The sequence below is a fragment of the Ascaphus truei genome, chromosome 5, assembly GCF_040206685.1.
Source record: "Ascaphus truei isolate aAscTru1 chromosome 5, aAscTru1.hap1, whole genome shotgun sequence".
NCBI lineage: Eukaryota > Metazoa > Chordata > Amphibia > Anura > Ascaphidae > Ascaphus > Ascaphus truei.
The window spans coordinates 198,958,924-198,976,752 of NC_134487.1; the positions used below are offsets into that span (position 1 = coordinate 198,958,924).

The 17,829-nt window shown below is 42.2% G+C and overlaps 2 protein-coding genes across 3 annotated transcripts in view; one reads left to right on the plus strand and one right to left on the minus strand.

Annotated features, from left to right (window-relative positions):
• HNRNPAB (heterogeneous nuclear ribonucleoprotein A/B) overlaps positions 1-17,829 on the plus strand; it is a 91,666-nt gene that overhangs the window by 26,263 nt on the left and 47,574 nt on the right. The window lies entirely within an intron of this gene.
• PHYKPL (5-phosphohydroxy-L-lysine phospho-lyase) overlaps positions 3,961-17,829 on the minus strand; it is a 132,811-nt gene continuing 118,942 nt past the window's right edge. For both annotated transcript variants that reach the window (XM_075601604.1, XM_075601603.1), the window contains 2 exons: positions 16,268-16,398; positions 3,961-4,132 (listed from right to left, as the gene is read on the minus strand). In XM_075601604.1, coding sequence (XP_075457719.1) covers positions 4,095-4,132; positions 16,268-16,398 — 169 coding nt within the window. In that variant the 3' untranslated portion in view covers positions 3,961-4,094. The remainder of the gene's footprint in view (positions 4,133-16,267; positions 16,399-17,829) is intronic.

Genomic DNA, 17,829 nt, shown 5'->3' on the forward strand with positions numbered 1-17,829 from the left:
AAGAATTAACGACCTGTAGGAGAACCCAATACTTGTTTGTCCGAGGCAGCAAAAAAAATGATGACCTGGACTAAACAAAAGTTCTTCGAGAAGGCTAACAAACCCGACTTTATGTTGGCATACCGCCTTAGACAGGAGATACCCATGCATGGGATCCATAAGATCTGAACCAAATTGGGGAGTCTGACGCCAAACACGTCAAAAATCGCAAAAGAATTCCACTCCTACAACAGTAAGCCATATGATGGCAAAAAAGCAATCAAGCCTCAGAACTACAGCACTGAACTTGAAAAATATCTAACTGAGTCAGGTTTACCCACCATACCCGAACTCCACCAAGTAAGCCTAAACAAACCAATTTCTCCAGAAGAGATAGCGGAGGTGATTAAGTCTTTAAAGCCAAATAAATCCCCGGGCCCAGACGGGTTCTCAAACTTATATTTTAAGAAATTCGCTCATCCCATTATAGCCCATCTACAAAAGCTCTTTAATTCTATCCTAGATGGAGTGGAGTTCCCCAACAACATGCTACAAGCCCATATCTGCCTCATTCCTAAAACAGAGAAAGATCCTGCATGTTGCACGAGCTACAGACCGATCTCACTGGTCAATGTAGACTTAAGATTTTTCAAAAATACTAGCTAACCATCTTAACGTAGTGCTGCCCAGACTGGTCCATCCTAACCAGGTTGAGTCTGTCCCAGGTAGGCAGGCAGCTTATAATACTAGGAGAATGATCGATCTAATAGACCACGCCAAACAAACAAACATCCAGTCAATGCTACTATCTCGACGCGGAAAAGGTGTTTGATCATCTTGACTGGGACTATATGAGAGGCACTTTAAAAAAAAATGGATTCAGGGACACATTTCTACGCTCCGTTATGGCTCTTTATACCTCTCCCTCAGCCAGGGTTCTATACTTGGGAATAGCCACTGATGCTTTCCCGATCAGGGAAGGTACTAGACAGGGATGCCCCCTCTCCCACCCTGCTGTTCGCCCTCTTCCTCAAACCAATGGCTAGCCATATCAGTCACAATCGCAACATTAAATGCATCCCAGTTCGGGACAAACAATACAAAATAGCACTCTTCGACGATGATGCACTTATGACACTATCTAAACCACTTCTATTAGTGCCAAACCTGTTTCAAGAACTTGGGATTTTTGGTAGGCTCTCGGGATTCAAAATAAATGGCAATAAATCAGAGGCCCTGAATATCAACATGCCCAAAATGGTTACCAAACTAATCTCAGTCAATTTTTATTTTAAATGGTGTCGGGAAGCCCTGAAATATCTTGGCATATTCTAGACAAATTACTATTTTTCTCTATATGGAGCAAACTTTCCGGGACTATTTAGGACCCTTAAGGGTGATGTGGCTATATGGCACACTCACAACATCTCCTGGATTGTCAGAATCAATGCTGTAAAAATGAATCTCCTCCCAAGAATTTTATATTTGGTCCACATGCTCCCCATACTTGTCTCACTAAAGGACATACAAGATTTACAATCCCATATAAAAACCTTTATATGGAACAAAAAAAGACCCAGGGTGGCTAGGACTATACTATGCCAATCCAGACTAAATGGAGGACTGGCACTCCTGTGCCTGCTCTCTTACTACAAAGCCGTACAATTCAGTCAAATTCTAGCCTGGCATTCTGAAACAACATGCAAGAGATGGGTGGAACTGGAGGCGGATTTGCTATCCCCTCTGGTTCTGGGTTCGATGTTCTGGTCCACGAGACTCTCCCAAAAGAAAGCAAGTGGATGTCTGCCAACGATCTCTCACAATTTAACCCTGTGGAACTAGTACAACAAGAAGTCTAATCTCACTTTTGAGGGCTCGGCGATGACACCATTAAACCCTAACCCAGAATTTCCCCCCGGTCTTGCAATGCCCTCTTTCGAGGCATTTAGGTCAAGAGGAATTCATAAGGTAAAAGACGTTATGGAGAACGCCAAGGTCCTCTTTTGCCACCCTTGTGGATCTTCGTGGAATTCCGAAATGCAAAATACAGCTCAACCCCCTTATAACACTGTGCTTGGGGTCCAAAGAATCACGTCGCGTTATAAACAGATCGCGTTATAAATAATGTACAATTGTATGCATTGCACAATAAAGTATTTAAGATACCAATAATCGTGTTGTAAAGTATTCATAAATATGAAAATTGAGAGCCACGCTTGCATCACGTTATAAGCGGATTCGCGTTGTAACGGATCGCGTTATAACGGGGTTGAGCTGTATTTAGATATCTTCAGATACAAGGCTTTGCCCAATGTATAGGCCCACCTCCTACCTTGACTCTTTTCGAGACACTATGTAATGATGCCCCAACTCAAAAAGGGTCAATCTTGACCATCAACACCTCAATCTTTCTCTCTTCCCCAGAAAGTTAATTTCCCTTTATATCGCAATAGGCAAAAACCTGAACCAAGTTATAGAACCTGGAATAAGGGGGAAAATATTTGAGGTGGTGGCCACTAGCTCCATATGTACGCAGATTAACGAGAATGCGTATAAAGTTTAACACAGGTGGCACTTAACCCCGGTACCCCTGGCAAGAATGTTTCCAGGGACATCCCCCATATATAAGGAGAATTAGGTGATGCTCAAGTGCCTGGTCCTGTCTACATAGTTAAAGTCCAACAATAAGAAAGGTTGACAATGTTGGGTGCTATTAGCAATAAAACAGAAGTTCCAGTCACAATCCTGAACCTATAAAGGGGGCTCTATATCACCCTGAAGGTGGGGGTCAGCATGTTGATACTCCCCTCCTCATTGGGTTGGCCTAAGGTAATGATAAGTACTCACTGTTGTTCCCAGCAGTCTTCCTTGGCGTGCAGCTGTGTCCAGATCCAGAGATATCCAAAGCAATTGTGTGTGCAGTGCACAACAAAACAGAGAGCAGGTCTAGCAAAAATGACTATTTTATTGAGAAAGCATAAAAACGGAGAGTGCAACACTTCTACGCGTTTCATGCAGGTAGTGCACTTTATTTGATAAAGTGCACTACCTGCATGAAACGTGTAGAAGTGTTGCACTCTCCGTTTTTTATGCTTTCTCAATAAAATAGTCATTTTTGCTAGACCTGCTCTCTGTTTTGTTGTGCACTGCACACACAATTGCTTTGGACATCCCCCATATATCCTAAGGGTTGCGGCCAACGAGCCTCGTTCATCCACATGCGGTGGTCATGTCCTGAGGTGGCAGTGGATTGGAAAAAGGTACATAGATTGGCGCAGAGAGTACTGGGCTTCCCTTTTCCCCCTCGACCCCTGGTCGTGTCTCCTAAACAGATCTCAGGAGGTCATAGAGAGACACTAAAACAAGCTGATATCTCATATAATGACAGCAACATGCTGCACCATTGCGGCGTCGTGGATGAGCCCAGAACTGCCAGTCTTTTATCAGATTAAAACACGAATATGATATTCTCTTAAAATGGAAAGACTTACAGGGGTACTAAGGGATTCCTGTTCAAAATTTCAGAATGTCTGGCAGCCTTGGCTGGTTTACCAGAGCTTTAATATCCAGTGGCATCCTCCTCTTAATCAGCCCAACATCCTCCAATAAAGACCTGTCCCACGCCAGAAAACAAGGACTATACAGTAACAAAACTGACCTAGCCACCACAAAAATAAGCTATTGACACAACCCCAGCTGGGATAGGGGAATGTCTAAACTACACAGTATGCGCCCTCCCTTTCTTCCACTCCCCACCCCCTACTCTTTCTTTTCTTTTAACGGATGAATATTAAACCAAATAGTAAAAGTGACAAATGCTTATAATTCAATGTGTATGTATGCATATCTTATTGTTATTTTTATTTAACATTGCTCGTCGGGAGTGCTGCAACACTCCCCCCCCCTTCTCTTTTTCTGCCCCCCCCCCCTCCCCATAAGTGTTGGAAAAACCTCAATAAAATGTAAGTTAAAATAAATAAATAATGGGGTAGTGATTTTTATATATCAGTATGCAGCAAAGACTTTTTTTTATGTATATAGGAATACATAAGATAAATGATTCATAACATATTTTGTTTACACATAAGGTTCTGAACTTCGAAGGAATATCCAAACTATGATGATTGACAAGTTTCTTTTTTGCTCTCCAAATCTGAAAGATAAAAAAGAAGCAGTTGGAATGTGAACAGTCCACAATGAGACATACACAGATTTTCTGTATTTTAGGGTAAACTGCATATAGAATCATGAGTTTAAGTCAACACTGAGAATACATACGGTGAACATGATACACAATACCAGAAAATGTCTTGTCTTTCATCTTCAACTGTGCACCAAAATGACATTGAAATGGGATATTAAGACCGTAAGTAATTCTAGACTATGATCCATATTATTATTATTATCATCATTATTATTAACTTTTCTAGGTCTCCTGAATTGGACAATGTTCTTTACCAAAGTATGAAAATTGCATAATCACTGACATCTCTTTTTATGGTGGTAATGTTGGTTTCTGACATCCAACATCAGGATATACTTGAAAATGAGAGGTAACCCATAATGTATTACTTCCTAAATAAAACACTTTCCATATGCAATTCCGAGCTGTGCAGACCACTGAAGGGCTTCTCAGCGTGAATCAATATGGTGAGCAATTCAGGATAATGCAGAATGCTTTACACAAGAGGTGGGTATTAAGATATTTATTTAAAACTTGGTGTGTGGGGGTTTCCTTATGTAAATAGAAAGATTGTTCAAGCTGGAGAAATTCTGCTGAGAATCCCCCTTTTCCAGCCTTGTTCTTGTTTAAGCCCAGGAGGCTGGAGACTCCTGTTTCAATTTTGACAAAGACCACCATGGAGTAACTTTATCTTGGGTGGAAGAAATGCACATGTAGGTCACTTAAGTCCTATTATAGCGCAAGTCATCAAAAATATATTTTGCCAAAATCTGTCAGAAAGACCTAAACAATATACAGAAGAAAATTTTTAAGTTTGTCTGGCAAAATAGGCGACCCAGAGTTCGTAGAGATATTCTTTATAAATCCAAATCAGAAGGAGGCTTAGCTCTCCCGAACTTACAAAACTATTATAGAGCCGCACAGTTAGGGCAATTCATTAGCTGGCATTCAAACCCAACCGAGAGGAGGTGGGTCGAGATAGAGGACCTGATTTGTTCCCCATGTAAAATAAAAAATCCCCTCTGGCTCAACAAAAAGTCTAGACCACCTGAGACCTACAAGAACCCGGTGATATCCTTTGCCTGTAATCTCTGGGACTCCCTCAAAACCAAGTTCCAACTAACCGATTCCCCTTCCCTTATGCAACCACTATTCTCGGACCCCTCCCTTCCTTTTTACTCAGGAAACCCGCACTCCCATACCTGGATTCAAAAAGGACTCACAAGAGTCAAGGATATCCTCACCCAAGGGAAAGTCCCCCCATTCGCTTCGCTACAAACAAACCACGATATCCCCTCCTCCGAATTCTTCAGATTTCTCCAGGTTAGGCACTATATCCAATCAGTCTACAAGCCAGGTAAACACCATGCTTTGACTTTGTTTGAGGACTGGTGTCTACACCAACCCCACACAAAGGGCATCATCTCCACAATATATCACAGTTTATCCTCTACCAAGAACAACCAAACCCCCGATAACTATATGGTATCCTGGGAAAAGGATCTTAACGTCTGGGATCTCGATACCTGGACAGACATCTGGGAAGCTGCTTCCAAAAACTCATCATGCATTGTAATTAAGGAGAATATTTACAAGTTAATATTTAGATGGTATATGACTCCTGCCAGGTTGCACTCTTTTCTCCCAGGCGTTTCCCCTCTGTGCTGGCGTGGTTGTGGTGAAGTGGGGAATATACTGCACATATTCTGGTCATGCCCCAAAATCCAACAAACATGGACGGAAGTGTTCACCCTAATACACAAGATACTAGAAATCTCTGTCCCACACGACCCAGTATATATATTACTAGGAAAACCAATGGCTAATATCTCCAAAAAAAAAAGCTAGAGTAATATCCCAAATTTTAAACGCTACACGGTGTACAATTGCCAAAAATTGGAAACAACCGCCCCCCCCCCCCCATCCTTAAATCAAATAAACAACAAAATTTGGCATATAGTCTATATGGAAAAACTCTCAGCCTATCTGAACGGCTCTACCTTGCAATTCTCTAATATTTGGGCTCCTTGGTTCCGTCATACAGGTATATCCCCATATATAGACTAGAATACTTTGAACAGAGTGATACATGTGGTATTTAAATTGTCGAATACAGTGCGATATTGGTACAAATGCTACCCCTTCCCCCCCTCCCCCGTTCTCCCTCCTCTCTTGTTCCACAACCAGTTTATTTGTATTACTGTATCCCCTTTTCCTTTTGTGTAGTATGTTGTGTTTACCTCATTTTGTATGTTTGAAAATGCTCAATAAAAACTTAAGTAATAAAAAAAATATATATATATTTTGCCAAATCTTTTCATTTTTGCAACCTATACTTGCATTTGCCATGTTTTTGATTACCGATACTGTACTAATTATCCTGACTCTCATAATTAAGCAGTGTCAATACACTAGCAATTGTTGTTCTATTGTTGTTACTTTTAACTGAGCTGTATTTTTGTAAGAGCACCATGTGTTTCAATCCAATTATAGATTTAGAAGAAAGTGATACAGAAAACTAGTTCGTAAAACTTCATAATAATTCTGAATCTCTGTTCATTGGTATTTGTGATGTATTGTTTGAAAAACTAAAATTAGTGCGTGCGTTCCCAAAAATATTGCAATGTCCCAAAAGTATGAATAAAATTCTCTCTGCAGCTCCTCACTCTCCCGTGATCAGCGGGGCAAACAACCGAAGGAATAGACACATATAGCAGGGCGTAAAAGAGAAAAAAAAAACACTATTAGTATAAGATTAAAAATAATTAATATTTATAGTATGCATGAGATAAAATAACACTTACATAAGAAACAGGATCACAATAAATCCAACCATCTCTGGGGAAGCTTTAGAATGAGGAGTGTCGTCAGGCATGCAAACCGAAACAATGGCAAGATCCAAAAAAGCCTTATCATCCGGTGAAACCAGTTCTTCCGGCTCAGAAAACAACCTTTAAACCTCACGCTTAAACAGCCCACAAGGAGGTATATCAACAGCTGCCCGGAGGAACGTAGTAACGCTTACTCTCTGCTGCGTGTGACGTCCTGACGAAGCGTCGTATGACACGAAATGCGTAGAGGTGACGTCACACGCAGCAGAGAGTAAGCGTTACTACGTTCCTCCGGGCAGCTGTTGATATACCTCCTTGTGGGTTTTTTAAGCGTGAGGTTTAAAGGTTGTTTTCTGAGCCGGAAGAACTGGTTTCACCGGACGATAAGGCTTTTTTGGATCTTGCCATTGTTTCGGTTTGCATGCCTGACGACACCCCTCATTCTAAAGCTGGTTGGATTTATTGTGATCCTGTTTTTTATGTAAGTGTTATTTTATCTCATGCATACTATAAATATTAATTACTTTTAATCTTATACTAATAGTGTGTTTTTTTCTCTTTTGCGCCCTGCTATATGTGTCTATTGTTTGAATAATCAAATGCATATTGTAACAGGGTGAATCCCCTGTCAGATAATAATGCAGGGGAAACATGTTTTTAGACCTGTGACAGAACTGAGCAGGTTAAGTCCAGAGCAGCCAGGCTTAATTAGCCTTCTCAGCTGCCTTGTTAGAGTCTTATAAAAAGTCTATTGAGCTCCCTGCAAGGAACTCCAGTTACCACCCTGGACCGCTGAAGAGAGACCACTCAGCACATGAAATCTTTAACCCTCTAATTCAGCCAGGAAGAAGCCGGAGGGCCATAGGTAAAAAAAACTTACCTCACATTGGTAAGGGGCTTAGCCTCCAACACACATAACGGGAGTAAGATCTGTGTTAGTCAGTGCTATTCTTGGAGCTAAGTAGGTATATTTATTTTGGTTGAACCATAAGCAGTATTTTATGTTGTTAAAGCTTCAGTTAACAAAAGTCTATATTATTTTTCCTTAAAACATGTCTCCTGTTTTAAAACCTCTACACGCATCTCCTACATATGGTGTGAGAAGCCGGAAGAGAGGTGGTCTGTGGTTTTCAAACGGGCCCAAAGACTGCCACAGAAAAAAAAATGTGCTTTTTTTCTGGCAGCAGTTCCTGCAACAGATTGCGCAACAGGAGTAAGACGGAAGAAACGTGTAGAGGTAACCACAATAAGGAGCTACAAATCCAGGCAGAAAACCAAGGTACACTGCGCTGGATAAAGTAACAAATGCCACAGTATGGTCCCAGAAACGAAATGCACCAGTGAAACACCCATAGGATGTTGAGGGTGCCTGGACCCTGGGTACACAGAAGATTTGTTTGAATATGAATGCTAGCAGCAAAAGCAGGACCAGCTGAACGCCAAATATTACCGCCTGCTACTGCAAATGCAAGAAAATCAAGCTTGGTTCACTGAAACTGCAGAAGTTTCAAGCAAAGATGGAGACCACAGTATCCCTGGTGTACCAGAGTCGTCCAAAGTAAAAAGCAAGAGCAAGAAAAAGAAAAGAGGTTCTCAGCTTATCATGAAAGTGACGGACATGTTCGCCGATGATCCTGCGACATCAGAATGGGGCTGAGTTGTCCTGCAGCCTAGAGCGACTGGCATATTCTTCCCAGGAATGGTGGAATCCCAGGAGGGCCTAAGGCAGAAGTCGTGTGCCCCGAAGACGTGTCTATCTGTTTCTGACAGTGAGAAACCCTCAAACAGTACCAGGGAAGTGTTGACAAAAAACAAATGATGATCCTTGACCAGCCAGACATGACTGATCTTCTCTATGCAAGACATAGGTGTCTAGGATGGCGCTCTCTACCAGACAAATTCTAGTGATTAATCACTAAATGGAAATTCATGTGTAAGGATCCATCGTAGACTCCACGCCTGCCAAGGTCCAGTCGCCTGATTGGTTCCAGGTTCACTCCTGCCTGCAGCAGCAATCCGGCATCTGATTCGCCGGACCTCCTATTTAGGCTCAACCCTTCAACTCAAGTTGGCTGAGCATAAACCTTGTGACATTTGCTGGTTGCAAGCACCCTGCCTTGTCTCCTCCTGCCTTGCCTTGTTTGCATTGGACTTCGCTGCTATCTCTTATGCTGGACCCTGGCTTACTCTCGACCATTCTGCTCTCTCCTACCCACGGCCTGGCTAAGTGACGCCTATGATTCTGCTCCCTTCAACCCTCAACCTCAACTTGCCTCCTACGATACTACATTCTCCTACCCTGACCCAACTATCCACTACTACGAACATGCACACCAGACGCGGCCTCACATCTCTAGATCAGTGTTTGGTAATCCCCACCTCGGCCTCGCGGTCCTGTCCGGTTTGTGACGAGCATCCGTTACAGTATGCTCAGCCCCGCATACACGGACCCCGCTGAGGTGGGTCGAGTTCTGCCCCTGCACGCCAGCTTATTTAAAAAACTGGACCTGGACAAGAACGAGAAACACATGGATAAGCTCCAGGACTTTGTACAGTTCGCACCTGCTCAGATACCATCCGCATCAGCAGCCCCTGCCCAGTCCATTTTGTTAACATCGGGACCAGTCACCGTGCACGCCTCATCGGAACCACAACTTTCTACGCTCAATCGCTATGATGGGGATCCGCTCGGCTGTCGGGGTTTCCTCAACCAATGCTCCATTCAGTTCGAGTTATCACCCTCCCGCTTCATATCTCAGTGCTCCTGTGTGCATACATTATCTCCCTTCTGACGGATGAGGCCTTGGCCTCACCTTTTTGGAAGAACAGACCGGATCTTACTAATGATTTGGCTTTATTCACACAGGAATTCCGGCAGGTATTTGACACACCAGGACGTAAAGTGACTGCCTCCTCTTCTCTTCTGCACATCTCAAAGGGCTCTCGATTGGTGGCCCGCTACATGATCAAGTTCCAGACTCTGGCCGCCGAGACCAGGTGGAATAACGAGGCACTCACTGCGGTCTTCTGACAAGGCTTCTCCGAAATTCTTAAAGACGAACTGTCCACACTCGAACGGCCAGGGGAGCTGGAGGATCTCATCACTCTTTGCATCCGCTTGGATCAGCGTCTGCAGGAATGGAGTAGAGACAGCCCAGCGTCGAGGAGGTACCCGCTCCTTTCCATCTTACTCGGTAGCTTACAGTCCTGACGATTTCCCGGGCCCAGAGGAACTAATGCAACTGGAAGGCAGTAGGCTTTCCTCCAGTGAGAGACTCCGCAGGAAAACTACAGGACTCTGCATGAACTGCAGCCTTGTCGGACATCAGGCCCTTCGATGTCCCAACAAATTGGGAAACGCCAATTCCCAGTAACATCCAGGAGAGTCACACTGGGAACTATTTGCCCTTCTCCTTTTGGCCTACCTACTAGGCTCCTTCTTTCCATGTAGTTTTTCGGTGCATCCTTCGAGGTCAAGACACAGGCCTTCCTGGAATCCGGATCGGGCAGCAAATTCACTGATCAGGCATTTGCCGAGAAGCACCGAATTCCTCTTAAGAAACAGGTCCCTGTTGGATTAGATGCGATCAACGGGAGGCCGTTACAGCCGGCGTTCATCTCCCTGGAGATGGTCAAGTTACGTTTGAGGACAGGCAAAGATCATATGGAGATATTTTTGGACGTCATCCACTCGCCATCCGTCGATGTCATTCTGGACTTACCCTGGCTTCAACAGCATAACCTCCTGGTGGATTGGACGGCATCTCGTCTTGCACGCTGGAGCACCCATTCTAAGAAGACCTGCTCTGAGGTGTCCCAGACTCTGTCCAACATCGTCCCAACCGTCGAGGCTACCCCGGTCATCCTAACGGACGTTTACACCAATTATGGGAACGTCTTTGATAAGGCCCAGTCTGAAGAGCTTCCGCCACATCGTCCCTTAGATTGCCCCATCAAGCTCCTGCCCGGGTCAGTGCCCCCCAGAAGTTTCTCCTACCCATTGTTTCTTCCAAAGACTCCTGCCATGAAGGCGTATATCCAGGAGAATATGCAGAGAGGCTTCATCAGGAAGTCATCCTTCCCTGCAGGGGCCAAATTTTTCTTCGTAAAGATAAAGGATGGGTCACTCCGCCCATGTATATGTATATATATATATATATATGTATATATATATATATACATACATAAATACGTATGAGAACGAGCGAGACAGTGAGAGAGAGAGAGATTTCACTAAAAACAAAACATATTGGATCCACAGACTTAGGACACTGGTACCAAGAGGCCTAAATGTTGACATCGAACTAGGAGTATTCTTGGTCTAAGGGATCACTATTAATAGCATGTTGCTTCCCAGTTCTCTCTTTTTGATTGGGTGTTGATACTAAAAGTGTGGTCTGTAGCAATCATAGCATCCCTAGTTATTGTCTATCAGATATATGACGGTTGTTCAATTACTATTCCTGAGATTTACATTTCCTGTAAATGCACATAGGAGTATTGAACAATACCTCTATTTCTTTACTAATTTTCTTAAGAACTATAAAAATATCGATTATTATATTTTTATTATCATATAATTGAGATGAAACACATCACAATGGATGAAGAATGCGCCAGAGAAGTGTTTTATAACATTTTCAGTTTATAATATTTTCAGTTTCTATAGATGATAATTTATCTATGTTGTTCTAAATAAGATGCATTCACACTTACTTCTGTATGTGTACTTCTGTGTTGTGCACCGAGTACATTTCTATCATGTAGCAACATTTGTGTTAACAACAGGAACACTTCTTAACTTCTGCCTACTGTCGGAATATTCCCTATGTGCTAGAACCCGTTCCATTAAAATTACATTGGTTTCAAAGAACCAACATTCAATACTTACTTAAGTACTTTTGACAAATTTGAAATCCCTTCACTACAGAGGGTGACACTTGGTTCACTTAGTGTTAATCTTATGTTTATAAGTGACATACTGTATGTAAACTAATTTGCACCTCGCGCAATGTTACAGATTAGTTTAGAACTGTCCCCTACCCATAAGGGGTTAATCGGTAACAGTATCCTTAAAGATCTACCCCTGTCATGTATAACACTATCTACATATACATACATGATAACGAGGAAGCTCATTGATAATCGTTGTAATGTAATATTAAGGTGCAGGCTCCATCCAGTGTTTAGCACCTCTGTGCTGTTAACCGCTATTGTATGCATTTTGGTATACTCAGAATTGTGTGTTCACCAATACCAGTCCCTTGAGAAACATCAATCATAGTTTTGTTGCGGTAAACATGATGCGTTTTAATTGGATATATTTATTATTGTAATGATTGCATTTTTAGAAATTGTATTCCTCAATTTGTTTAACCAATGGTATTATTATATTTAATTAATGTTGATCGTTCAACCAATGGCATTAGTTCAGTCCTTTTATACATACATCAGTGTGTGGGTCAGCGATATGACTCCTGATGAAGCTGAGATACAAACGAAATGCGTAGAGTCCCAGAGAAGAGCATTCATATCCGAGAGGGACCTGCTGTTGGGTCTGTCGAAGTTCCTGGGCGGCCACTACCGTAAGCTACACCAGCCGGCATCCCACAGCCAACCACATCAGCGTCGCGGAAGCGGTGAGATCGCCGCTTGCAATGAGATCTTGCTTTTAACTTGTTACATCGTCTTAAAGAGTCGCCTTCTTGTGAGTGCACACTCTATAGCCTTGGATGGGAATTAATCTTTTCATAAAGAGTGTTACAGATATTTGCGCTATGGTGGTCTTCTTTTCTCTCCAGAGAACCCACACACACACCATACCATCTGCCTGCAGTGCTATAGATTGTGATGTGCTTTAACTTACTCATGAGCATGCGAGTATAAACATTGGAGATTTATTAGAAATCTTTCCACATAAGTTTTTACATATTATCCTATTGGTATCTTTATTGTATTTTTTTGCATAACGTGGCTGACATCCTCTGCTCCCTCATCTTTCTGAAACCACTGCATTTGATCTCCTCTGTGTACAATTAGAAAAGAACCGAGAAGTTAACGCCAAGCTACAGAGGTCTCTGGTTCCAGCTCTCCTTGAGCATGCAACTTGGCAAATAATAGAGCGTTGCTTGTGTAGTGACTGGGAGGACCTGATGACTGAGCTGAAGATGGTCAATTCTGCTATTACCGCCATGGATGAGAAACAGAGCAGCTCTGACTAAATCAATGCTGACTGTAAGCAGAAGTATGAGGAGGAGCTGAACGTCTCCCGGAAGAAGGCCCTCAGTCTCAGTACAGAGCTAGAAATGTCTCAGAAAGAGGTTCACACTCAGCATAAAACTGGAGGTCTCTCGCCAGGAAGTTACATAGTTACATAGTAGATGAGGTTGAAAAAAGACGTACGTCCATCAAGTTCAACCTATGCTAAATTTAGACAACAGATACTTTATCCTATATCTATACTTACTCATTGATCCAAAGGAAGGCAAACAAAAAACCCCAGTGACATATCATCCAAAGATATCTCATAAGGGGAAAAATAAATTCCTTCCTGACTCGAAGAATTGGCAATCGGATTAATCCCTGGATCAACATCCTTCCCATGTATACTTATTTGGTATATCCCTGTATACCTTTCCCATCTAAAAAGATGTCCAACCTTTTTTGAATAAATCTATTGTATCTGCCATCACAGTCTCCATGGGTAATGAATTCCACATTTTAACTGCCCTTACTGTAAAGAACCCTTTCCTTTGTTGCTTGTGAAATTTCCTTTCCTCCAAACTTAAGGGATGGCCCCGAGTCCTTTGTACTGCCCGTGGGATGAATAGTTCTTTTGAAAGCTCCTTCTACTGTCCCCGAATATATTTGTATATAGTTATCATATCCCCTCTTAGACGACTCTTTTCTAATGTAAATAAATCTAATTTAGCTAACCTCTCCTCATAAGTTAGATTGTCCATCCCCTTTATCAATTTGGTGGCTCTTCTCTGCACTCTCTCTAGTTCCATAATGTCTTTTCTTAGGATTGGTGCCCAAGATTGTACTCCATATTCAAGGTGTGGTCTTACTAATGCTTTATAAAGGGGCATAATTATGTTTACGTCCCTTCCATCCATTGCCCGTTTGATGCAAGATAAGATCTTGTTTGCCTTTGCAGCTACTGCTTGACTTTGGGCACTATTGCTAAGCCTGCTGTCTACAAGCACTCCTAAATCCCTCTCCATCAAGGATTCCCCCAATATATCTCCATTTAATTTGTAAGTTGCCTTTTTATTCTTGCATCCCAAATGCATAACCTTACATTTATCTGTATTAAACCTCATCTGCCATTTGCCTGCCCACGTTTCTAGTCTCTCCAAGTCCTTCTGAAGAGAAATTACATCCTGCTCTGATTGTATTACCTTACGCAATTTAGTATCATCAGCAAAGATGGAGACTTTGCTCTCAATGCCAACCTCAAGGTCATTAATAAACAAGTTAAAAAGCAGGGGTCCCAGTACCGATCCCTGAGGTACTCCACTCACGACTTTAACCCAACCTGAAAAATTTCCATTTATGACAACCCTCTGTTGTCTGTCCTTAAACAAGTTTTCAATCCAGGTGCATATATTATTACTGAGTCCAATTTTCTTTATTTTGTACACCAACCTCTTGTGTGAAACCGTATCAAAAGTCAGTAGTCACAGCACACAACCAGAAATCTCTCAAAAGGAATTTCACAGTCTCGGTGTAGAACTGGAAGTCTCTCAAAAAGAGGTCCACAGTCTCAGTACTGATCTGGAAGTCTCTCAAAAAGAGCTTCATGCTCTCAGCATAGAGCAAGAAGTCTCGCGCGAGGAGATCTGAAGTCTCAAGGAGGACTATGAAGAGGTCCTGAGTGTGTTAGAGATGATGAAAAGAGAGAGAGAACAGAAACTTGAAAGAGGAGGTTTCAGATCTGGCTAAGGCTGTGCTTATAGTGCCGGCAACGTCACCCGTCACCGCAAGCGAAAGTTGTATTTCGCTTTGCGGCCGCATTGCAGATGACCAGGCTCCTGATTGGGGACAGCCCCTGAAAAATCAAATAATTCCGACTACCAAAAATCGCGTTGTCACATCACTTTGTCGCCGTCGCGCTTACTATAAGCACACGCGGCGGCGACAATGCATTTGTTTTCGGGCGCCGTCGCGTCGCCGTCGCTATAAGCGCGGCTTAAGTCAGTGAAAGAAATGAGAAGCTTCACGAGTTAAAAAAGTGTAGAAACAAATGGAAAAAGAAAAGTTGGAGGTGCTGAAAGAAACAGAGGGCACTTTGCAGCAGGAAAAGAGCATATCATGTTGTCTTCAGGTAAAACGTTCTCAGATCAGAGCAGACTGAAGAAAGGAGAGAAGCGTTCTAACATTTCAGAAATACTACAGACCTCTAATCCAAGGTAGGATGGAGAGAGAAAGTTATCGTATCGGCACAAACACTCTGCAGCCGTCGTCATACAGACTGCCTACAGAGGGATGAAAGCTTGTCAGCTTTAATTGCCAGAATAAAGCAGCCTGCATTCTTTAGTCAGTTTGGAGAATGCAATGACAGAGGAAGAATTATGAATATTTTAAGAAAGCTGCTTGTATGATTCAGTCCAGATATAGGTCCACAGTCATAACCAAGCAAGCTGTGCGTTGGTATAAGCGCATCTGCAATTTCGTGTCAGTGCTACAATCGGCTTGCCACAAAATTCATGAAAGTAGAACCGAATTAAAACTGAGAAGTGCAATACAGATCTAGTCATGCTACCGTGCCCATGTGCCCCAAGCCAGATTCCTTATGATGAAAGCCGCCGCTATAAAGATTGTCTTGGGCTAGAATGACAAACAACCACACAACTGAAGGGCATGTAAGGAGACAAGACCAAAAGTAAGAGGTTCACTTTTTGGAGCACACCACTGGAAAAGTTCATTAAGACTTAATTTTTAATAAAGTATAAAGATAAAAAATACAACCACATGATTATAATAATTACTCGTGTATTGGCGTTAATGAAATAAAAGGTGAAGTAGAGCAAGAGTGAACATGTCTCCTGTTTAAAACATCTAATACACATATATAGCAACACGACAATAAAATTGTAGTTTTTGAGACATTCACCCTTGCTGTTGTATCCTGGCAGCACATATACGTTGATCTGCATCCAACGGCAAGAATGGAACATTTACAGATGGACGAGGCCCACATTGGAACCTTTTTGATGCTTTAAGTACAAGATCAATACTTTAACCACTACACAAAAAAAAAAACACTTACCATTTAGAATTTCTTCCAATTTTTCAGTAACATAGCTTGCGTTTTCCATTGTAAAGCACATTGGAGGCTTAAATTTAATTACATTCATTCCTGGTCCATCAGTACTCAGTAAAATGTATTCTTCCTTCATACTAGAATAAACATTTTAAAGTATCAATCTCTAAATTTATAATCTACATTTGAATATGATAATTAACATAAAGGAAACAGTTTTTTGGGGTTGCTAAAAGAAATTTACATGACCCAAATTATTGAGGAACCGACCAACAGAGGAGCATTACTGGATTTGTTAATGTCAAACAATGTAGAAGTAAAAAACAAATATTCAAGTCAGGGACAATTTGGGAAAGAGTGATCATTACATAGTCACTTTGAAATAAATTATAAATAAAGAATTTTATACAGGTCCAACAAAGACTTTACATTTTAGAAAGGCAGACTTTAATAAACTAAGGCTGCGTCCATAGAACGTGGAGCAGCGCTGAGCCGAGCGGACGCTGATGCTCACCTGATCAAGCATGAGCGATTTCATGCCCATGCAGGCGAGCCAGCGTCCGCGATCGGGAGGCGAGGGGAGGCAGAGGGAGGCGGGGCAGTGACATCGCTGGGCCAATCGCCCGTGACGCACCGACGTCAACGTCACGGCGCCGACGTCACAGCGCCGTGACGTTGATGCTGCTTCGCGCTGATTGGATGTTTTCAGCCGACAGCGCGCTGAAAAACAGCTTGGCTGTCGGCTGAAAAATCCAACTCGTCAGCACGCCTGCGGACGCTCGCGTGAGCCCCCTCTAAAAGACATCCTCATTGAGGATGCCGGGGCTCAGCGCGGAGCGTCCGCACGGCTCAGCACGGCTTGTCCTTCTATGGACGTGGCCTAAGGAATAAGTTACAAGGAATAAATTGGGATGACATTTTGCAAGGAAAAAAATGTAGAAGATAAATGGGCAGTCTTTAAAACATTGTTAGAAAAGCACACTTATCAGTGTATATATACTTGGATAATAAATATAAAGGAAAAAAGTGTAAACCAGTGTGGCTAAATAAACAGGTAGGGGAAGAAATGGAAAGGAAAAGGCAGGCATTTGGATTCTTAAAGAGAAATAGAAAGGAAAATGAGGCATCATATCAGAATTCTAAGGATCTAAGAAAAGTTGCAATGGGCAATCAAATTAGCAAAAATTGAAAACAAAAAATGGATTGCATTAGAAAGTAAGATCAACCCTAAAACATTCTTCAAGTACCTTAATAACAAAAAGATTGGAGTAGAGAATATAGGACAGTGTAAAATGGTCTGGAAAATTAGTGGAGAAGGAAAAGGCGGAGGTATGGAATAAATGATTTGCCTCTGTATTTACCAAGGAGTCAATTGTACAAAATCGTAACAGGAGGAAGCGCGCCGACCTCTATATTAACAAACAATTGGTTAACTGAGTAAGAAGTGCACAAGTGGCTTGATAGAATGAAAGTAAATAAGGCACCTGGCCCTGATGTCATGCACCCAAGTGTTCTCAAGCAGCTAAGTCAGCAATAGCCAAGCATTATATTTAATATTAAAGAACTTT